General features: G+C 35.9%; 1 protein-coding gene across 1 annotated transcript in view; it reads right to left on the bottom strand.

Annotated features, from left to right (window-relative positions):
- Positions 1-370: 370 nt before the first annotated feature.
- Positions 371-23,052, bottom strand: part of LOC126827428 (uncharacterized) — a 36,987-nt gene continuing 14,305 nt past the window's right edge. The window contains exons 3-7 of the mRNA XM_050556736.2: positions 12,632-12,797; positions 11,322-11,408; positions 9,020-9,304; positions 7,926-7,954; positions 371-6,957 (exon numbers count right to left, since the gene is read on the bottom strand). Of these exons, the coding sequence (XP_050412693.1) occupies positions 6,763-6,957; positions 7,926-7,954; positions 9,020-9,304; positions 11,322-11,408; positions 12,632-12,797 (762 nt within the window). The 3' untranslated portion in view covers positions 371-6,762. The remainder of the gene's footprint in view (positions 6,958-7,925; positions 7,955-9,019; positions 9,305-11,321; positions 11,409-12,631; positions 12,798-23,052) is intronic.

A 23,052-nucleotide genomic window follows, 5' to 3' on the forward strand; every position in this document is an offset into this window, starting at 1 on the left:
AAGTTAAAGAGTTATGTATGTTCACAATATAATTTAGCTATATCATACGGCAAATTATTCTAATCTTCAGACTTGGCAACTGAAAATTTTGTTCGGCTAGTGGTTTTGAAAATTTACTTATGTTTGCACAAGTAAGTTCAAAATGCTGTGTAGAGCCTTGAATGTGGGGCGACAAGGATAACCACCATCAAATTCAGAGCACAATAGTAAGATGTCAAATCCCATTTCATTAACCCCTAAATTTTTCTGTACAAAAATACAGCCCTGAGAGCCTTAAGATCAAACAGATCAAATTGGACCTTGACCCTTTTTGGCACAAGATCCTTTTGTACAGCTATACATGATTGAACGCCTATTAAATATTGGCAAATACATTTATTATATAATGGAATTAAATTGCTGCCTGGACAATGAAAATGAAAATTAAAGTCTGGAACTAAAAGCTTTTCAACAGCACAAACAAGTAACTTAGGTTTTTATACGCCCACATTTTCATGTGGACATATATTCCCAGGCTAGAGCTCACAATTTTGATCCGATTTTGATGAAACTTGAAATACATGTTTATAACCTAAAGATCTTGGTTCCTTTTGATATTTGCTAAAATCGGATCGTAACTTCCTGAAATATGGCCCTTAACTGTACGAAAAATCGTCTTTTTAGCTTGTGTTCCCTCTAGAGGTCACAATTATTATCTGATTTAAAAAAACTTAAACTCTGTGTATCAGTCTGATGTCAATTGGATGATAACATAAGCCTCTTGAGCCTCAAGGGCCATAACTTTGGCAGTAATTATCGGAAAGCGTTGAAAATCAATAGAATTCTTCGTCTCATGACCTCAAACACTGCGTATAAATTTAAAGTCAATCGGATATTAACTTTAGCCACAAGATATTTTGAAGTGATCAAGGGCCATAACTCTGGCAGTAATTATCGGAAATTGCTGAAAATCAATAGGCTTCTTCGTCTCAGATATTAACTTTGGAGTCTATAGTGTTCACAAGATATTCTGAAGTGATCAAGGGCCATAACTCTGTCATTAATTATCGGAAATCAATAGGATTCTTTGTCTCATGACCTTAAACACTCTATTAATTTAGTCAATCGGATATTAACTTTGGCCTCTAGAGGGTACACAAGATTTTTTGAAGTGATCAAGGGCCATAACTCTGGCAGTAATTATCCGAAATCGCTGAAAATCAATAGGCTTCTTTGTCTCATGGGCGACGACAATATACAACGAAATATAGATCTGTATTTTAATCAGATTGTAGTATGTGTGGGCTGTACAAACAGTATTAATTGGTAAGGCTAAAGCTGATTTTACATTTAATAATATTTGATGTTATTCATCTGATATAGGATCCACAGTGGCGCAAGACGCTGGCCTGCTACCCTGGAGGTCGCGTCTTCAATCCCTGCATTGACCGATAAAATTTAATCAGGATTGGACATGGTTTCCTCTTTTCAGTGGTGCAGGATGGAGGGTCTGACAAGGACAGCTGTCTAGTTGTTTGGATGTCTGCTGCCCAGACAAAATTCCCCTCATAGCACACTGTAAGCGTATGCCCGTCTTCATCAGCCCAGTTGGAGCCAACAGTAGGATGTTAAACTCCATTTCATTTTATCTATATCATAACTAGACACACATATTGTTAACAATGTTTTGTGTTTTTCTTTTTCCCTGCATGTCCAACCTATATGTTCTTTCTATTGAGGGGGGGCGGATGGCCAAATGGTTAGCATGTGCGCGCTGCGCTGTTGCGCTGTATCATACGGTCTGTCATTGAGTCAACTGGCAGGGTTTCGATTCCCAGGTTGTACTTGACAAAATGGTTGGTTTCTATTCATTAATAACCAGATGCGGACAATATAAACAGGAAAAGACATCACCTATTATCTTGGCTTAAATCTTTTGATGAGCCTCTTTTATTATTAGAGTGGATCCAAGCCAGTAGATTATCTCTATTGATTGCGCGGTGCAAAATTAGATATTGTTTGAAAAATTGCAACGGACGATCTGTGGCTTTGACAACAAAAGACCTATGTCAATGACAGATTCAACTCTTTTTTGAACAGTATGCTGCAGACATGAAACAACATTCATAAATTACTTTAAAACAACATGGTATCCTTTTTTTGTTGGATAACTTTGGGAACAAGAAAGAAAAGTTTTGTTAATATTTTCATTTGTTTTCTTATCTTCTGTGCACGACTGAATACACAATTTTTATACATTATCTATTCAAGACATTTTTGTTGGCTGAAAGATACAGCAACTTGACTAAATGATGCACAAAGAAATTTACATAATTATTAAAGTATCTGTAAAACAATACCAGGTATAAAATTGAAGAAGGTCCAATTTTACTAAAAAGGTACATAGTGAGAGCATAGAATTAATCACTTTGCTTGCTATTTCAGCCCTGAATTAGACTAATAATCTATAGATAACATTTATTTTATGAGAACATGTATAAAAATAGATAGTAGGATTTTAAACACCATTTAATTTCATAAAAATAGATAGATATATGTAATGTAAAATTCTAACCTGCAACACACAACAATTAAATGCCAACTATTTTAACATGAAAATTTCATTTACTAATAAATTTAAAAAATTGAAAAATCTAATTGATCAACAAAGATTTGCTAAAAATAGACATAAATTTGTAAAAAAATTCTAACAATGACCACTTTGTTAAACATACATTATAAGAATTTGATAAAGCTGGCCATTCTTGCTATAATAGTTCAAAAACAGATAATGGATAATGAATATATTGAAAACTTCATTAAAATTACTTTATTTTGAGCCAAGTTATTACTGTTTGTAGTTTTGATAAGATGTGTGTATTGATTGTGTATTATCATAATCACGGTACTGGTATATTCGAGACTTGACCTTGCTTAACCATTTTTAAATTCAATCTTTCGAGACTTGACCTTGCTTAACCATTTTTAAATTCAATCATTCGAGACTTGACCTTGCTTAACCATTTTTAAATTAAATGATTAAATGGCATCGAGAGTAGATACATTATAAATGTATAATTAACCAGGGGCTGCCAGGCAAGATATGCCCACATTTTGCCAGAGATGGATAGAGAACAAGCTAAACAAAAAGCGATTTTTTGTACAATCAAGGGCCATAATTCAGGAAGTTACGATCCAATATGCGCGAATATCGAAAGGAACCAAGATCTTTGGGATATAAACATGCATTTCATGTTTCATCAAAATCAGATCAAAATTGTGACCTCCCTGAGTGTTCACAACCTTGATATAAGTGCAAATATCAAAAGGAACCAAAATCTTTGGGTCATAAACATGCATTTTAAGTTTCATCAAAATCAGAGGACAATTGTGACCTCTAATAGGGTGCCCCACCATAAATAAATATCTCCAAATATCTCGACAATTACACCACAATATCTATATATACACCAAGCCTTAAATCAGCTTCAAACATTTATAGTCACTAAATAAACGGTCATGCTGTACTTAATAAGCTATGACCATTTAATCATCGATAAATAATACACTGAAAGATGGTTCCGAGTGTCGGCCATAACATCCGAGCACATGTGAGTAAAAATTATTTTACGTGCCCTTGTTTTGAAAGTAGTCTTGCTTAACCCGTCTACCGACCATTCTACGTTTGATTAACAGGCCGGGATAATCATACTACTTTTTTACGAAACATTACACAAAAAAGTTGGAACAATAAATTGAATTTAGAAAGACGCAGGTTGGGCAACTCAACAATTGTTTTAAGAACCTTCTAAAAGTAAAATGAAACTACTGGTAGTATCATGTTCTTGCCCAACGCAAGTATTTCAGAGATATTATTTGTACTAAACCAAAAGATGCCGCTCCTAATTGTACCGTTAATGATAAAAGCAATTTAAACAAGCGGTTGCCATGCAAGATACGCCCACATTTTGCAAGAGATGGACAGAGAACAAGCTCAAAAAAAGAAGTGATTTTTTCGTACAATCAAGGGCCATAATTCAGGAAGTTACAATCCGATATGCATGAATATTGAAAGGAACCAAGATCTTTGGGTTATAAACATGTATTTCAAGTTACATCAAAATCGGATCAAAATTGTGTCCACTCTCTAGAGGGTCCAAAACGTTGATATACAATATATTTACAATATTTGCGTACGAGGGGCAGCCATTTTGTCCGGCAGTTTTGGTCCGATTTGTACGAAATTCAGACTCAACCATCATAAGGGTTTGACAGGGATATATTGAAACGTTTTTTAAAATCGGATAAAAATTATGACATCTAGAGGGATCACATCCTAAAAACGCGACTTTTCGTACAATCAAGGGCCATAAATTCAGGAAGTTATGATCCAAAATGTGCGTTTATCGAAAGGAACCAAGATCTTTGGGTTATAAATATGTATTTCAAGTTTCATCAAAATCGGATCAAAACTGTGACCTCTAATGGGTCCACAACCATATTTTTACGCTATTTGAGAACAAACGGCGGCCATTTTGTCTGTAAATTTTGGGCCAATTTTTACGAAATTCGAACTCAGTCGTCCTTAGGGTGTAACGGTGACATAATAATACATTTTTTTAAATCGGATAAAAATTATGACCTTTAGGGTCCACAAGCTAAAACCGCGATTTTTTGTACAATCAGGGACCATAATTCAGGAAGTTAAAGTCCGATATGCGCGAATATCGAAAGGAACCGAGAACTTTGGGTTATAAAATTACATTTCGAGTTTCAACAAAATCGGATAAAAATTGTGATCTCTATAGGGTCCACAATCTTGATATACCATATTTTTACGCTATTTGAGAACGAATGGCGGTCATTTTGTCTGTACATTTTGGGCTGATTTTCATGAAATGCGACCTCAGCTGTTTTTAGGGTGTAACGGTGATATAATAATACGTTTTTTTAAATCGGATAAAAATTATGACCTCTATTGGTTCAACAAGCTAAAAACGTGATTTTTCGTACAATCAGGGACAATAATTCAGGAAGTTACGGTCCGATATGCGCGAATATCAAAAGGAACCGAGATCTTTGGGTTATAAACTTACATTTCAGGTTTCCAAAAAATCGGATAAAAATTGTGACCTCTATAGGGTCCACAACCTTGATATACCATATTTTTACGCTATTTGAGAACGAACAGCGGCCATTTTGTCGGCAGCCATTTTGTCTGTCAATTTTGGGCCGATTTTCACGAAATTCGAACTCAGTCGTCCTTAGGGTGTAACGGTGACATAATAATACGTTTTTTTAAATCGGATAAAAATTATGACCTCTATAGGGTCCACAAGCTAAAAACGCGATTTTTCGTACAATCAGGGGCCATAATTCAGGAAGTTACAGTCCGATATGCGCGAATATCGAAAGGAACCGAGATCTTTGGGTTATAAACTTACATTTCAAGTTTCAACAAAATAGGATAAAAATTGTGACCTCTATAGGGTTCACAACCTTGATATACCATATTTTTACGCTATTTGAGAATGAACGGCAGCCATTTTGTCTGTCAATTTTGGGCCGATTTTCACGAAATCCGAACTCAGTTGTCCTTAGGGTGTAACGGTGATATAATAATACGGTTTTTTAAATCGGATAAAAATTATGACCTCTATAGGGTCCACAAGCTAAAAACGCGATTTTTCGTACAATCAGGGGCCATAATTCAGGAAGTTACAGTCCGATATGTGCGAATATCGAAAGGAACCAAGATTTTTGGGTTATAAACTTACATTTCAAGTTTCAACAAAATAGGATAAAAATTGTGACCTCTATAGGGTCCACAAGCTAAAAACGTGATTTTTCGAACAAACAGGGGCCATAATCCACGAAGTTTCAATCCGATACATGCCAATATCGAAAGCAGCCGAGATCTTTTGGGGATAAACCTATATTTCAAGTTTCGTAAAAATCGGACAAGAATTGTGACCTGTAGAGAGTCCACAAACAAATTGTGGACGGACAGACGTCCGGACGGACAGGGGCGACGACAATATACGTCCACATGAAAATGTGGGCGTATAAAAATAAAACAAAGGTAATTTCTAAAGCTCCTGTAATAACCAATAAGCTAAATATTACTGCTATTCAGAATCGTCAACAATAGATTTTATTACAGCTGTAATAGTTGATAGATGTGTAGAGAATTGCACGTGCGATAGCTATTTATAGTATCATAGACTCTTCCGCCGAGTGTTATCATAGTGCGTAGTGTATGCAAGAAATCAGTTCAAGATAAGCCACTGAAAACTGTACATTCGCCGTGTCAAGACCAACTTTCTGTACGGTGCACGGGCCACCCTACCTCTAAGAGTGTCCACAAGCTAAAAACATAATTTTTTGTACAATCAGGGGCCATAATCCATGAAGTTATGGTCCGATAAATGCCAATATCGAAAGGTACCAAGATCTTTGGGAGATTGACCTATATTATAAATTTCGTCAAAATCAAAAAACAATTGTGACCTATAGAGTGTCCACAAACAAATTGTGGACGGATGGACAGGGGCAAGAACAATATACGTCCACATGAAAATGTGGGCTATAAAAATGTATATAACATTTAAGGCCTCAAGAAAGACTTGCGATAGGCAAATTTTCCTCTTGAATAATTTATCTTTAAAACTGAATACCATACATATTCTAATGATATAAATGTACAAGTTCATTAAATTTCTACAAACATGTTTACAAGCACATTATAATGAACCATGTGAAATAAATGCCAATATAATTGAATCAGTTATCTGAATACTGGGATAAATTCTGTTTCCTCTTCATCATGGCTTGTGTTAATCTATTATTTCTACGAGATATTTTTTCCATATTTTTCACTGTCTTTTGGAAGCTTTTAGGAGATTCTGTATTTATTGTAGGATTAGATGAAGGCACTTTCCTAGTACGTAAGTTATACCTTGGTTTTATGATGGTTTCCTATAAAAAAAGAAAGAAAATGGGTTGCCAGGCAACAAAAGATACGCCCACAGCAGCTAAATTGTCTGGGCAGTCAACAAGAGTTGTCGCATATTTTTACTTTTTTCAGTAATGAAACATTTATAATAGACTAAATTCTGATTAAAAGTAACAACTCATTAAGAAATTATCAGAAAACCATTAGAATTTGTTTGGTTTTTATAAAGTTCTGCCCCATGCTAACGTTTAGTATACGAAACTTTTAATATCATGGATTTAGCTGTTCAAGTCATAAAAATTCATTGAAAATCAATATACTTCTTCGCCTCAAGACCGTAAACACTGTGTATCAATCTGAAGTCAATCGGATGATAACTTTAGCCTATAGAGCGTCACAAGATTTTTCAAAGTGATAAAGGGCCATAACTCAGCAGTAATTATCGAAAATCGTTGAAAATCATTAGGATTCTAGTCAAGTCAATCGGATATTAACTTTAGCCTCTAGAGCATCCACAAGATTTTTTGAAGTGATCAAGGGCCTTAACTCTGGCAGTAATTATTGGAAATTGCTGAAAATCAAGAAGCTTCTTCGTCTCGTGACCTTAAACACTGTGTATAAATTTAAAGTCAATTGGATATTAACTTTAGCCTCTAGAGCGTCCACAATATACGACCATTTAATATTTTAATACACGCATAAGATATTTTGTCAGGTAAATCAACCAATATGATTTAATAAAGCTGTTAGACTTTGCACAATACCACACTGTATGTGCCTATTTCATCTATGTTGCAAGGTTTCCACATGTAATTTATAGCCCAAAGCACTACTGATCTGATACCAATGTTTTTAAAACAAATTTAAAATAGTCATTGTTGCTACAACCAGTTCACAATCAATTGAGCAGCATAGTAATTGAAGCAATGCAAGTTTCCAATCAATATTGTAAATTAAATTTTCAAAAAATAAAAATCATTTGAAAGCTTACCGAAGTTGAAGCTACTGGTTCAGGGTCCCCTGAAATACATGAAATGTGATCAATTCAAAAGATGAAAAATAACATGATCAGATTCAGGACTGCAAGAAGAGGTCTGCACAATGAAAAAGAATTGACACATCTTCTGTGACTTTATGTTTAATTAAAGATACATTATGGGAAATTAGATAACTATAATAGTTAAAAACTAGATAATGTAAAGGGAATTTGCTGAAAACTTCAGCCAAATTGATCCACTCTGGACCAAGATTTTAGTGATTGAATTTTCGGCCTAGCCTCGATCATCATTACTAAAGTCAGTATGATAAAAAAACATAGTCTCAATTATCCATTTCATGATTAAATAATGAATTGAAGTCGAACAGGAAATCGGAAACTAATCCAATAAACATCGCAGACGAGCGATGATATCGCTGTATATTGCTGTATATTGTCATCGCCCCTGTCCATCCGTTCATTCGTCCGTCCGTCCGTCGATGATATCGAGAGTTGATTTTGGTAATTAATGTCTAATTAATAATTTAGATAACATTTCAGGCCTAAACAAAGACCTGCAATAGGCAGATTTAGCTCTTGCATAATGTATGTTTAATTTGATGGGTATCTTAGCGCTTGGGTCAATTTTGTAAAACATCAAATTGCTGTATATTGTCGTCGCCCCTGTCCATACGTTCGTTCGTCGGTCGATGATATCGAGAGTTGATTTTGGTAATAAATGTCTAATTAATAATTTAGATAACATTTCAGGCCTAAACAAAGACCTGCAATAGGCAGATTTAGCTCTTGCATAATGTATGTTTAATTTGATGGGTATCTTGGCGCTTGGGTCATTTTTGTAAAACATCAAATTGCTGTTGATGGAGTTCCATGGCATAATTTATCAGATAAAATACCATACCATTGTATAATAATTTATATAATTAGGCAAAATTACAGTCATTTATTACTAAATCTGAAGGTTTTCCTACCAAAACTCTTGATTGTTTATAGCCCCACAAATATCGTAAGTCCATCTGGCTTTATTATGTTCTGTAACTGTTAAATGATTTTTCCCCCATAAATATTACTATAAAAGTTCAATCTACCTTTCTCATTGGTAAAGTTAAAGAAGCCAGTATCAATCCAGGAAGCCAATTGGTTGGATAACTGTCTGATAGGGGTAGAGTTACGAATATCATTAAGTTCATTGAGTAAAGACTGATTTGCTGCATCAGTTGTCACAGTTACATAACTATCCGATTCACAGTTGGTTGTATCATCATCATCAGCCTCTTCGAGTAATGAAAATGTTTTATCTGTGTCACCCGTACTTAATACAGATGTATCACTACTATACCCGCTGACACTATTATCACTATTTTGTGTAGTAGCTGAAAACAAAAACATACTGTTTTGAAAACCAGCGGCTGCCAGGCAAGATACGCCCACATTTTCGAGAGATGGATAGAGAACAAGCTAAAAAAAAAGTGATTTTTCCTACAATCAAGGGCCATAATTCAGGAAATTACAATTCGAGATGCGCAAATTTCGAAAGGAACCAAGATTTTTGTGTAATAAACTTACATTTCAAGTTTCAACAAAATCGGATATACCATATTTTTACGCTATTTGAAAACGAAGGATGGCCATTTTGTCTTTCAGTTTTGGGTCGATTTTCACGAAATTCGAACTCAGCCGTCCTTAGGGTGTAACGGTGATATAATAATATGTTTTTTTCAATCGGATAAAAATTATGACCTCTATAGGGTTCACATGCTAAAAATGTGATTTTTCGTACAATCAGGGGCCATAATTCAGGTGGTTACGGTCCGATATGCGCGAATATCGAAAGGAACCGAGATCTTTGGGTTATAAACTTACATTTCAAGTTTCAACAAAATCAGATAAAAATTGTGACCTCTACAGAGTCCACAACCTTGATATACCATATTTTTACACTATTCGGGTACAAGCGAGAGAGAGAGAAAGAGAGAGAGAGAGAGAGAAGAAAATGGGGTTTAACGTCCACTCGACACAAACTAGGTCATTTTGGGACTAACATATGGTTTAATTTTATTTCAATAATTCGCTTGCGCATAGGGGTCTTTAGCAGTGGGAGGAAACCGGGGGACCCGGAGAAAACCCACGAGGTTGGACGGGCGATCCTACTCCTTGTCACGTACAACCGGGAATTCGAAACCACGCCAGTCGACTCAATGACAGACTTTATGATACAGCGCGCGCACGCTAACCATTCAGCAATCCACCCCCCTTCGCGTACAAGCGGCTACCATTTTGTCCGTCAGTTTTGGTCCGATTTTCACGAAATTCGAACTCAACCTTTATTACGGTGTAACGGTGATATACTAAAACTTTTTTAAATTGGATAAAAATTGTGACCTCCGATACATGCCAATATCGAAAGGAACCGAGATCTTAGGGAGATAAAGCTATATTTCAAGTTTCGTTGAAATCGGATAAAAATTGTGACCTGTAGAGTGTCCACAAACAAATTGTGGACAGACGTCCGGACGAACAAACAGGTGCGACGACAATATACGTCCACATGAAAATGTGGGCGTATAAAAATCAATAGGATTCTTTGTCACATGCCCTTAAGTTAAACACTGTGTATAAAAGTCAATCAGATATTAAATTTTGTGTCTAGAGCATCCACAAAATATATGAAAGTGATCAAGGGTCATAACTCCGGCAGTAATTATCAGAAATCGTTGAAAATCAATAGGCTTCTTCATCTCATGACCTTAAACACTGTGTATCAATTTAAAGTCAATCGGATATTAACTTTAGCATTCAGACCTTAAACTCTGTGTATCAATCTGAAGTCAATTGGATCATAACATAAGCCTCTAGTGCCTCTAGAGCCTCAAGGGCCATAACTTTGGCAGTAATTATCAGAAATCGTTGAAAATCAATAGAATTCTTTGTCTCATAATCCAAAACACTGTGTATAAATTTAAAATCAATCGGATATTAACTTTAGCCTCTAGAGCATCCACAATTGGACCAACTGACGGACGGACGGACGAACGAACGGATGGGCAGGGGCGACGACAATATACGACCACATTACAACGTGGGCTTATAAAAATCAGAATTGTGTGATTTTTTGAAACTCTGAATTTCGGTTGGGAATTGGATTTCGAACACTTCTTTTTGCGGAATGGAATAATTTTCACATCTTTCCTTTTGTATACACTAAAATTATATTTTCATAATTGAGCTAGTGCCTGAAAAATTTGATGACCGCCCCCCCCCCCCAATGTTTTGCCCGACTTTTCACTTTGTCTGCATTTGCAAAATGAATATATATATTTTTTGGGATAAAATTTAGGTTTAAAAGCAAACATGTCAGAATTTAATTATTAATGAAATAGTAATACTTACAGTCCACTGCAACTGAATTCAATTCTCTTGAATCAGGATAATCATATGGTTTATATGAGTTGCTTCCTTGATTTGGAGATGGAACACCTAAGGTATGAAATGGATAATTTGTGAATTTGTATTTTATTACCATTTACAAAAGCCCCGATTTCTCAGAAGACTATTAGACATTTTTTGTACTTGAATTTAACAAACATAACGTCTGGAAGGTTTTCTTAAGACAGTAATCTGGAAAATCCAGTCAAGAAAAACTAAGAATTTTTGGATGTGAATTGATCCACAACTAAGCATAGAATTTTCTAATAAATGCTGGCTATTTGGAATGAAAGCCAACAGTGAGGCTGATGACCCCCGCCGAAATGCCCAAAATATATAGACAACACATAATAAAGATACAGTATGGGAGATTAGATAAAGAGCTGGTAGTTCACTATAATAGTTAAAGACAGGTTGCCAGGCAACGAAACATACACCTACAGCAGCTAAATCGTAAGGGCAGTCAACAAGAGCTGTCGCATATTTTTACTTTTGTTGGTAATGAAACATTTATAATACACTAAAATCTGATTAAGAGTGACAACTCATTATCAGACAATTATTGGAATTTTTTTGTTTAGTATACAAAACATTTAATATCATGGATTTAGCTGTTCAAGTTATCAAAAATAATTGAAAATCAATATACTTGTTTGTCTCAACCTGTATATGAACCTAAAGTCAATCGAAACGATTATATATAGACGTAAACACGGTGTATAAATAGAAAATCATGACCTGATGACCTTAAACACTGTGTATAAATTTAAGGTCAATCGGATAGTAACTTTAGCCTCGAGAGCGTCCAAAAGATTTTTCAAAGAGATCAGGGGCCATAACTCTGGCAGTAATTATTGGAAATCGATGAAAATCAATAGGATTCTTCGTCTCATGACCTTAAACACTGTGTATAAATTTAGAGTCAATTGGATATGAACTTAAGCCTCTAGAGCATCCACAAAAAATTTATATTAAATATGAAGGTTCTGGAGTATAATTCTGATTTAGGACTAATAAAAGTATTTACTAATTATTTTGATGAAATAGCCACCATCCAACCCCCACAAAGTAATATTTTTTTGCCATTGGCATTTTAAAGCCACCGATCGTCATTTGCCTTTTTCAGTCAATGTCTTATTTTTCAAGGAATAACCAATGTGAAAAAGAACTCAAACTTTTTATTTGACATTTAATTGAGGAATGAAAATACTAAAAGTAGATAATCTCCTGTCTCAAATGACGATCAGAGATTTGAATATTGTAGCAAAACTCACCTTGGAACATTCTTTTTATATCTGAATTTTGCTTTCGAATTTCAATTAGTAACTGACTATTTAAAACACTAATATCTTGGTATTTACACGCAAAAACTGTAAGTATTACTATAGCAGTTGCTGCAGAAATCTTTCGGAGAAATCTTTGTGAAGAAAATATCAATTCCTGGAAAACAAATGTTCAAAACTTTGTAACAGTATTGATTAATCTGTTCTATCTAAGTACATGCAACATGTGTGCGGAAGCGAGGTGCCTGTGATTACCATCCGTACATCCTGAAAAAAGGTAAAACATTATTTTAGCATATTTATTACCAACAAGCGGTTGCTAGGCAAGATACGCCCACATTTTGCAAAAGATGGATAGAGAACAAGCTATTAAAAAAAAGGCAAGTTTTCGTACAATCAGGGGTCATAATCCAGAAAATTATGGTCTGAAATGCGCAAATATCAAAAGAAACTGAGATCTTTGGAATATAAAGATCTATTTTAAGTTTCATCAAAATCGGATAAAAATTGTCAAGCAGTTTCGTTTGATTTTACAAAAATTGGAATTCAACCTTCCTTTTGGTGGTATGGTGATATATTTAAACGGTCTTTAAAATCAGATAACCAGCGGTTGCCAGGAAAGATACAACCACATTTTGCAAGAGATGGACAGAGAACAAGCTAAAAACAAAAGCGATTTTTTTGTACAATCAGGGGCCATAATCCAGAAAGCTATGGTCAGAAATGCGCAAATATTAATAACCAGCAGTTGCCAGGCAGGATACGCCCACATTTTGCAAGGGGTTTAACGTCCTACTGTTTTAAGGATGACAGGCCTACGCGTCCAGTTAATACAACGGACAATCTCACCTCGGTCCACAAAAGAGAGACACTAATATAAATAACCTAATTTGCAATAATTCGTACCTATATATATCAAACCCCTTGGGCGCCATGTTGAGTTACAAAATATTTAACGTTTAAAAACCTAATTACATGGAATCAACGACAAATTTAAACTTGGGGACTCCAACCATTATCATATTTGTTTTACCATGCTCTACCTCTGAGTGTGTTACCTCAACACAATGTTACAAACCAACCAAAGGCTTCCTAGTTAGCAAAATTATGGACACTAGCACTTCAATCTAATGATCAGTTGTCAAACCAAAGTACAACCCGATAATCGAGCTACCGACCCAGGTAGCAAATTTGCAAACCCCACCAAGAGGCCAAACCCGGTAACACCGCCAATTAGTAACCATGGAAACCCAAGTGGGGTTTCCGAATAGTATAAATAAAAACACCTGCTACGTGAGTCCAATCAGTTTGAAGAGTTCAACACGAACAAAACTAGTCCCTCACACTCGGGACAACCAGGTCTTCAAGCCACTCTTATTTCATGGATGAAAGTTGAGTAGCAAATCGGATCCTAATCCACTAAATATCGCAGGCTAGAGATGACATCAAGAGTTGATTATGGTCTGGATAAGTTAATTAATGTCTAATTAATAATTTAGATAACATATCAGGCCTAAAGAAAGACCTGAAATAGGCAATTTAGCTCTTGGGTAATGTATGTTTAATGGTTCTTGTCTTATAATATAAAACTTTTAGAAATAGCATCTGCATTGTTGTTGTACCATTCTGGTGGCTTCATCAATTTCTGTGACTCAAACCACCAGTGGATAGGGGGCCATGGTGGCTAAGTGAGTAAGACGTTGGCTCACTAGCCTGGAGGTTGCGGGTTGGCTCCTGGTGTTGGCCAAGAAATTTCATCAGGATTTTTTGCTGTGGTACTGGTGTTTCCCATTGTCGGTGGTTCAGGACAGAGGGCCTGAAGACAGTTGTCTAGTCTTTCGGATGTGCCGAAAACCGACGTAAAAGATCCCTTGGCACTTGAAAAATCGGTATAAGAGTAGGCCTTAGTGATGCTGTCCGGGCAAAATTTCCTTCATAGCACAGTGTATGGCATATGCCCGTCTTCATTAGCCCAGTCAGAGCAGAACAGTACATGTAAGTCTTTAAACCACATTTCATTTCCACCAGTTGATAACTTTTGTCAAATACCATACAGTTCTATAACCAACGGTTGCCAGGCAAGAAAAGCACACATTTTTCAAGAGATGGATAGAGAACAAGCTTTAAACAAAACGATTTTTCGTATAAACCAGAAAAATATGGTCTGAAATGCGCAAATATTGACAGGGACTGATATCTTGGGCCATAAACATACATTTTAAGTTTCATCAAAATTGGATAAAAATTGTGACCTCCAACTTGCGTACAAAGAGCGTCCATTTTGTCGGGCAGTTATGTTTCGATTTTCCTGAAATCCGAATTCAACCTACATTATGGTATATTGGTGACATAGTTAAACGGGCTTTAAAATCGGATAAAAATTTGTGACCTCTAGAGAATCCGCAAATTAAATATCACAATTTTTCGTACAATCAGGGGCCGTAATCCAGGAAGTTAAGATCTCATATGCTCAAATGGATTAAGACTAGTAATTATTTCCCCTTATTTCATGATGGACGAATGTAGTGCGAGTTATAAATAGACGATTTTTCCCTTAATTTTTTTCTCCCCTCTTCCTGCATTTTTGGGTTAACTTTTTGGTCTAGAATTGGAGAAAAGGGATCAGTTTTGGGTAATGCTGATGATATTACAGCGGAGGGATAGGGGGTGTAAAGTGTCTTTCTGCATCAAATGCCCGTAGCAAAAATTCTGAATGGTCAACCCCCTACAAAATTATGATGAGGAGATTGCCAGATGTTGTCCCCATTGTGCCTATAAAGATTGGAACCAACGGAATATTGAGCAAAACGCTATAGCCTGTGATGTTACAGCCATTTAACATTGAAGTTAATGGGCAAATAATTGCTAGTCGTAGTCCAAATAGCGATAGGAACTGAGATATTTGGGACATAAACATATATTCTAAGTTTCATCAAAATCAGAAAACAATTGTGACTTCTAGAGGGCCCATAACCTTGGTATGACATACTTTTACACTATCTGAGTACAAGTCAAGGAGCCATCATTTTGTCGGGCAGTTTTGGTCCAATTATTAGAGAGTAATGGTGATAAATTTAAACGTTTTTTTAAAATTGGATAAAAATTGTGACCTCTAGAGGGACCACAAGCTAAAACCATGATTTTTCATACAATCAGTGGCCACAATCCAGGAAGTTAAAGTCCAATATACGCAAATATCAAAAGGAACCACGATCTTTGGATTATAAACATACATTTCAAGTTTCATGAAAATCGGAAAAAAATTGTGACTTATAGAGTGTCGACAACCTTGGTATTACATACTTTTACACTATTTGTATACAAGGAGTGGCCATTTTTCTGACAGTTTCGGTCAGATTTTTACAAACTTCGAACTCAAAGTTCACTGATGTGTAGCAGTGATATATTCAAACGGTTTTTAAAATTGAATACAAATTGTGATTTCTAGCGGGCTCACAAGCTAAAAATGCGATTTTTCGACAATCAGGGACCATTATCCTAAAAGTTATGTTCAGATACAGTGTATGCGCGATTATCGAAAGGAACCAAGATCTTTGTGATATGAACATAAATTTAAAGTTTCATCAAAATCGGATAAAAATTGTGGCCTCTAGAGGGTCCACAACCTTAATGTACTATATTTTTACATTATTTGCATAAGAGGGGCTGTCATTTTGTCAGGCAGTTTTGGTCCGATTTTCACGAAATTTGAACCAAACCATCATTAGGGTGTATCGGTGATACATTCACACAGTCTTTTAAATTGGATAAAAATTGTGACCTCTAGCGGGACCACAAGCTAAAAACGCGATTTTACGTACAATCGGGGGTCATGATTCAGGAAGTTACGATCCGAATCCGATACAAAAATTGACACCTCTAGAGGGACCACAAGCTAAAAATGCCCTGATGCAGGAAGTTAATGATCCGATATGTGCGAATATGAAAAGGAATCCAACATCTTTGGGTTATAAACATGCATTTCAAGTTTTATCAAAATTGGATGAAAATTGTGACCTCTAGTGTGTCCACAAGCTAAAAACATGATTAGGCCTACAATCAGGGGCCATAATCTATGAAATTATGGTCCGATACATGCCAATTTTGAAATTTTGTAAAAATCAGATAAAAATTGTGACCTGTAGAGTGTCCACAAACAAATAGTTGACGGACGGACAGGGGCGACGACAACATACGTCCACATGAAAATGTGGGTGTATAAAAATCTATCAGCTATCAGATACATGTATTTCAGGTGGTAGATGTGTCATAGGAAGGGAAGGGCAGACATTTTCCAAGGAGGAAAGTAGTTAGAGTAAGTACATGTATAGCATCATATAATTTTTAAATTTTAAAAAGTTGATTTGTAGGCCTCATTTTGGTTTGATTAAATGTGTAAGAGATTCCAGCAAACCAACCCAATTTCCCCCCCCCCCCCACACAAAAAAATACGGCCTATTTGGCAAAAAATGGGTCCCATTTGCCTATCTAAACAAGGCTCAGATGGTGTGCTGCACTCCTCCAAAACCTCTGTTGTGCATCCCTGGTCATAGGTAATACATACAGAACAGTTGTTCGGGACCGGTGGGGGACATTTCCGGAATATTGCCCTGAATATTATTATATAGGGTTACAATGGGATTCAGTGGAAGAGAGAAAAGAAAAGTTTTGATTAGGTGGAGGCCTACAGGGCCAAATCACAGTAAAATCTTTGTAGTCCTGTGTTTTTTTGAAAAGTAAATGATAATAATCAAACTAGACCTATAAATACAAAGAAAATTGTTGACTTTTTAATACACATTATTTTTTCTGCCCATAGCCATAATAAACAAGGGCATCGCTACCGCTGCAATATATGTCCAAATTCCTGTTTTGATATCATACTTTTTCAAATGAAGAGAATGAAATATAAAATGGCTGCAATCAATGTAATATGACAAGAAGCAAAGAAGGCTAGGCGTTGGGTTTGTTTGGCCAAATTTACAGACTAAATATTAACAAAAAAGGCGGTGTGACACCACACCAAGGGGTTGGGGCATGCACCATAATAAATAGTTGCTGTCTTTATGGTATAAGGAATAAATATGCAAAGTTCCAAGATGATCCATTAAGAATTGTGGCCTGTAGACTATTGCGCATGGCTCTGCCCCTGGGGGTTGGATATGGAATAATATAAATAGGTACAACCCTGTTATTGAAATGATTAAACAAAATCTGTTAATAATTGCAACCTGTCGAGTATTTACAGATAAAAATTAAAGGGACTATCCCGATTTGAACAAAGTCTTAAAAATAAAAGTCCGAGTACGTATGAAATTTATGCGCCAAAATATAGAGGAGTGGTGTATCTACCTTGTCTCAAAATTTCAGCTCAAAATATTGAGTCATTTGGACGTGAACGTCAAAACTGCTTATCCGGACAGCTTGGGACACCGGTCTCCATTTCCAGACGGAGTCTGGCGGATTTAAGTTTTTTGAAAACGTATCACATATATTGAGTTAGTTGCTCGGCCCAAAGGTAGATGATTTTAAGGGATTTTAACACAAATTTGTTCTCCAAAATATTATCGGAAGTGGGTGTGGTACCAAAGCCCTGGGGGTCGGGACATGCACCAAAATAAATAGTTGCTATCCTTACAGTATAATAAGGAATAAATATGCCAAGTTCCAGGATGATCCATTTAGAATTCCAGTTTGTAAACAAAAATAACAAAAATTGGGCGTGGTTCTGCCCCCAGGGGTTGAACATGGACCAATATAAAAAGGTACAACCTCATGATGGATCATGCCAAATTGGATGTTAATAATTGCAACCTGCATATTATTTACAGACAAAATATCAACAAAAAGTGGGTGTGGCACTGGCCAAAGGGAGAAGGGGGGAATCATGCACCCAAATCAATAGTTGCCGTCCTTAGGGCATAAGGAATAAGTATACCTGGTTGCAAGATAATCCATGCAGAATTGTAGCCTTCAGGTGCCGAACAAAAAATTGAGTGTGGCTCTGCTTCTGGGGGTCAGGAGCTGCACCAAAACCCTTAGGCTATAAGGAAAACATACGCAAAGTTCCAAGACGATCCATTAAGTCACATGACAATGTTTAAACATCGATTGTCTAGTTCTACCTAGTGAAAATTTAAGAGTATTGCCACTGGTTGACAGAATCTAGAGTAGTGAACTTTGATCCCAATTATTTAATTCCAACCCGTTTCTTACCTTGGTATTATTATATCTACTGAAAGATAATCGGTTTCTGACGAGTTATTTGCCTCTGACTCTGAGTTAGAAATTGGAACCAAACCAGTTATTTTACATATACTTAGTCATAGTTTGATGTTATTTTTGAAATATTTTCCATGTTACACTTACAGGCACCTGTGGTGTCACCTGCTTGATTCGTTTTCAGTTATAAAACTAAAACCAGGAATCCCAAATTTTAATTTGACCCAGTACAAAGGAATTCCCTTATGTCTAGAAATTACTGGTAACCGTAGCTTTGCTTTTTCTGTTTTCAGGTCGGTCTAACTCTAAGCTAATATGAAGAAATTGAGAAATTCTGATTCATGCTTGTTTTTCTAAATACGTATATTTCAACACTTTGTTATGACATTTGTAAAACAGAGTATGGTATTTTGTGTTGAACTGAAATGGCAACTGGCAACCATGTAGACAAAACAAACTTGTGGATCAGACAATACAAATTTAGAAATCTTAGATTAATTGTTTTAATAAAATTCTACATTAAGTCATTGTTAAGAACAATCTTGCTAACTTCTTGCAATTCGGGACGGGGATAGGGGGTTCTCAATTCTAATCTCTGAGTGAGTAATTACTAATGTTATCTTGGAAATTGATTGATAATTGCGGTCTGCAGCTGTGCCACATAAAATATATATTGATAACATGATCAGTCTTGATACAATACATATTGTGATTCAGGTGCTATGATACAATTTCTATCACAGTTCATAACCAGGTGAATAGTTACCAAGAAAACATCAGGATAAATGTAAACTGATACTACATTTTTAGTCCTGCCAATGTTAAATAAATAGAACTGTTTTATATCATGATATTGACTCTAGAACAATTCATCCCCAAACAATTTGTCCCAGGACAACTCATTTCCAGGGATCATTCATCCCCTGACAATTCGTCCCAGGATTCTTGGTAGTTTCATTATCAAACAGTGGCTGCCAGGCAGGATATGCCCAGATTTTTCAAGAGAAGGATAGAGAACAAGCTAAAAACAAACGCGATTTTTTTTCTACAATCACAGGCAATAATCCAGAAAGTTATGACCTGAAATGTGCAAATATCAAAAGGGACAGAGATCTTTGTAATATAAAGATATGTTTTAAGTTTCATCAAAATCGGATAAAAATTGTGACCTCCAGAGGGTCCACAACCTTAGTATTACACACTTCTACACAATTTGCGTACAAAGAGCGGCCATTTCATTTTGATTTTCCCGAAATTTGAATACAACCTTCATTATGGTGGTATGGTGATGTATTTAAATGGTTTTTAAAATCGGAAAAAAATGAGATTTTTTGAACAATCAGGGACCATAATCCAGTAAGTTAAGTTCGGGTATCTGCGATTATCAAAAGGAACCAAAATCTTAGTGTGTAATGGTGAAATATTCACAGGTTTTTTTTAAATCAGATAAAAATTGTAACCTCTACAGGGAACACAAGCTAAAAACGTGTTCAATCAAGGGCCATAATTCAGGAAGTTACGATCCGATATGCGCGAATATTGAAAGGAACCAATATTTTGGGTTATAATCATGTATTTTAAGTTTCATCGAAATCAGATCAAAATTGTGACCTCTAGAGGGTCCACAACTTTGATATACCAGATGTTAAATTTACACTATTTGCGTACGAGGGGCGGCCATTTTGTCTGGCAGTTTTGATCTGATTTTCATTCAACAAACATTACGGTGTAACGGTGATATATTTGAACTTTTTTTTTTAAATCGGATAATAATTGTGACCTAAAGAGGGACCACAAGCTAAAAACGCGATTTTTCGTACAATCAGAGGCCATAATTCAGGAAGCTACGATCCGATATGCGTGAATATTGAAAGGAACTAAGATTTTGGGGTTATAAACATGTATTTCAAGTTTCATAAAAATCGGATCAAAAATGTGGCCTCTAGAGGGTCCACAACTCTGATATACCAGATGTTTTCACTATTTGAGTACGAGGGGCGGCCATTTTGTCCGGCAGTTTTGGTCCGATTTTCATTCAATTCAAGCTCCGACAAAATCACGTGATTTTTCGTACAATCAGGGGCCATAATCCAGGAAGTTAAAGTCCAATATACGCAAATATCAAAAGGAACCACGATCTTGGGGTTATAAACATGCATTTCAAGTTTTATCAAAATCAGATGAAAATTGTGACCTCCAGAGGGTCCACAACTCTGATACACAATATTTTGACACTATTTGCATCGAGGGGCGGCCTCCAGGAAGTTAAAGTCCAATATACGCAAATATCAAAAGGAACCACGATCTTGGGGTTATAAACATGCATTTCAAGTTTTATCAAAATCAAATAAAAATTGTGACCTCTATAGGGTCCACAAGCTAAAAACGTGATTTTTCGTACAATCAGGGGCCATATTTCAGGAAGTTATGGTCCAATATGCGCGAATATCAAAGGGAACTTAGATCTGTGGTTTATAAACATACATTTCAAGTTTAAACCCAAACGGATAAAAATTGTAACCTCACAGTGTTCACAAGCTAAAACGTGATTTTTTGTACAATCAGGGGCCATAATCCATGAAGTTACAGTCCGATACATGCCAATATCAAAAGGAACCAAGATCTTTGGGTGATAGTTTCATTGAAATCGGATAAAAATTGTGACCTGTAGAGTGTTCACAAACAATTGTGGACGGATGGACGGACGGATGGGGGTGTATAAAAACTGTAGTAACAGTTAGTACCTTGGTTGTTTAACATCTGCTTTCACAACCAGCGGCTGCCAGGCAGAATACGCCCACATTTTCGAGAGATGGATAGAGAACAAGCTAAAAAGAAAGTGATTTTTCCTACAATCAAGGGCCATAATTCAGGAAATTACAATTCGATATGCGCAAATATCGAAAGGAACCGAAATCTTTGCGTTATAAACTTACATTTCAAGTTTCAACAAAATTGGATAAAAATTGTGACCTCTATAGGGTCCACAACCTTGATATACCATATTTTTACGCTATTCGAGACCGAAGGGCAGCCATTTTGTCTGTCAATTTTGGGCCGATTTTCACGAAATTTGAACTCAGTCGTCCGTATGGTGTAACGGTGATATAATTATACGGTTTTTTAAATCAGATAAAAATTATGACCTCTATAGGGTCCACAAGCTAAAAACACGATTTTTCGTACAATCAGGGGCCATAATTCAGGAAGTTACGGTCCGATATGCGCAAATATCGAAAGGAACCTAGATCTTTGGGTTGTAAACTTACATTTCAAGTTTCAACAAAATCAGATAAAAATTGTGACCTCTATAGGGTCCACAACCTTGATATACCATATTTTTACACTATTTGAGAACGAACGGCGGCCATTTTGTCTGTCAATTTTGGGCCGATTTTCACGAAATTTGAACTCAGTCGTTGTTATGGTGTAACGGTGATATAATAAACATTTTTTTAAATCGGATAGAAATTATGAACTCTATAGGGTCCACAAGCTAAAAACGCGATTTTTCGTACAATCAGGGGCCATAATTCAGGAAGTTTCGGTCCGATATGCGCGAATATCGAAAGGAACCGAGATCTTTGGGTTATAAACTTATATTTCAAGATTCAACAAAATCGGATAAAATTTGTGACCTCTATAGGGTCCACAAGCCAAAAACGTGATTATTCGTACAAACAAGGGCCATAATCCATGGAGTTTTGATCCGATACATGCCAATATCGAAAGCAGCCGAGATCTTTTGGAGATACACCTATATTTCAAGTTTTGTTAAAATTGGATAAGAATTGTGACCTGTAGAGTGTCCACAAACAAATCGTGGGTCTCCGCTTGAAACCTCGTATAATCGATTTTTGGCCAAAAACACTTTTTGATACCATTGTAAAGCTCGTAAAAGCGCGCTTCTGAATATCAAAACCTCGTTTAGCTACGACAGTTTTAAATGTCTGAAAATGTCTAAATAAATATCACGTATAAAATGGCATACAATCAAAACCCCGTATAATAATATACGTGGTTTTGAATTGCAAATATTATCAACAGTAACATATAAACCTCGTATAAACCGATATACGAGGTTTTCATACTACAGATTCCTGTAACGTGGCATCTGTTTACTCTAATACGAGGTCATTTTAGCCAAGTAAGACATCGACGTATCAAGATAAAACAGAAGTTTCGTTTAA

Source organism: Patella vulgata, chromosome 7, assembly GCF_932274485.2.
Source record: "Patella vulgata chromosome 7, xgPatVulg1.2, whole genome shotgun sequence".
In the NCBI taxonomy this organism is placed as follows: Eukaryota; Metazoa; Mollusca; class Gastropoda; family Patellidae; genus Patella; species Patella vulgata.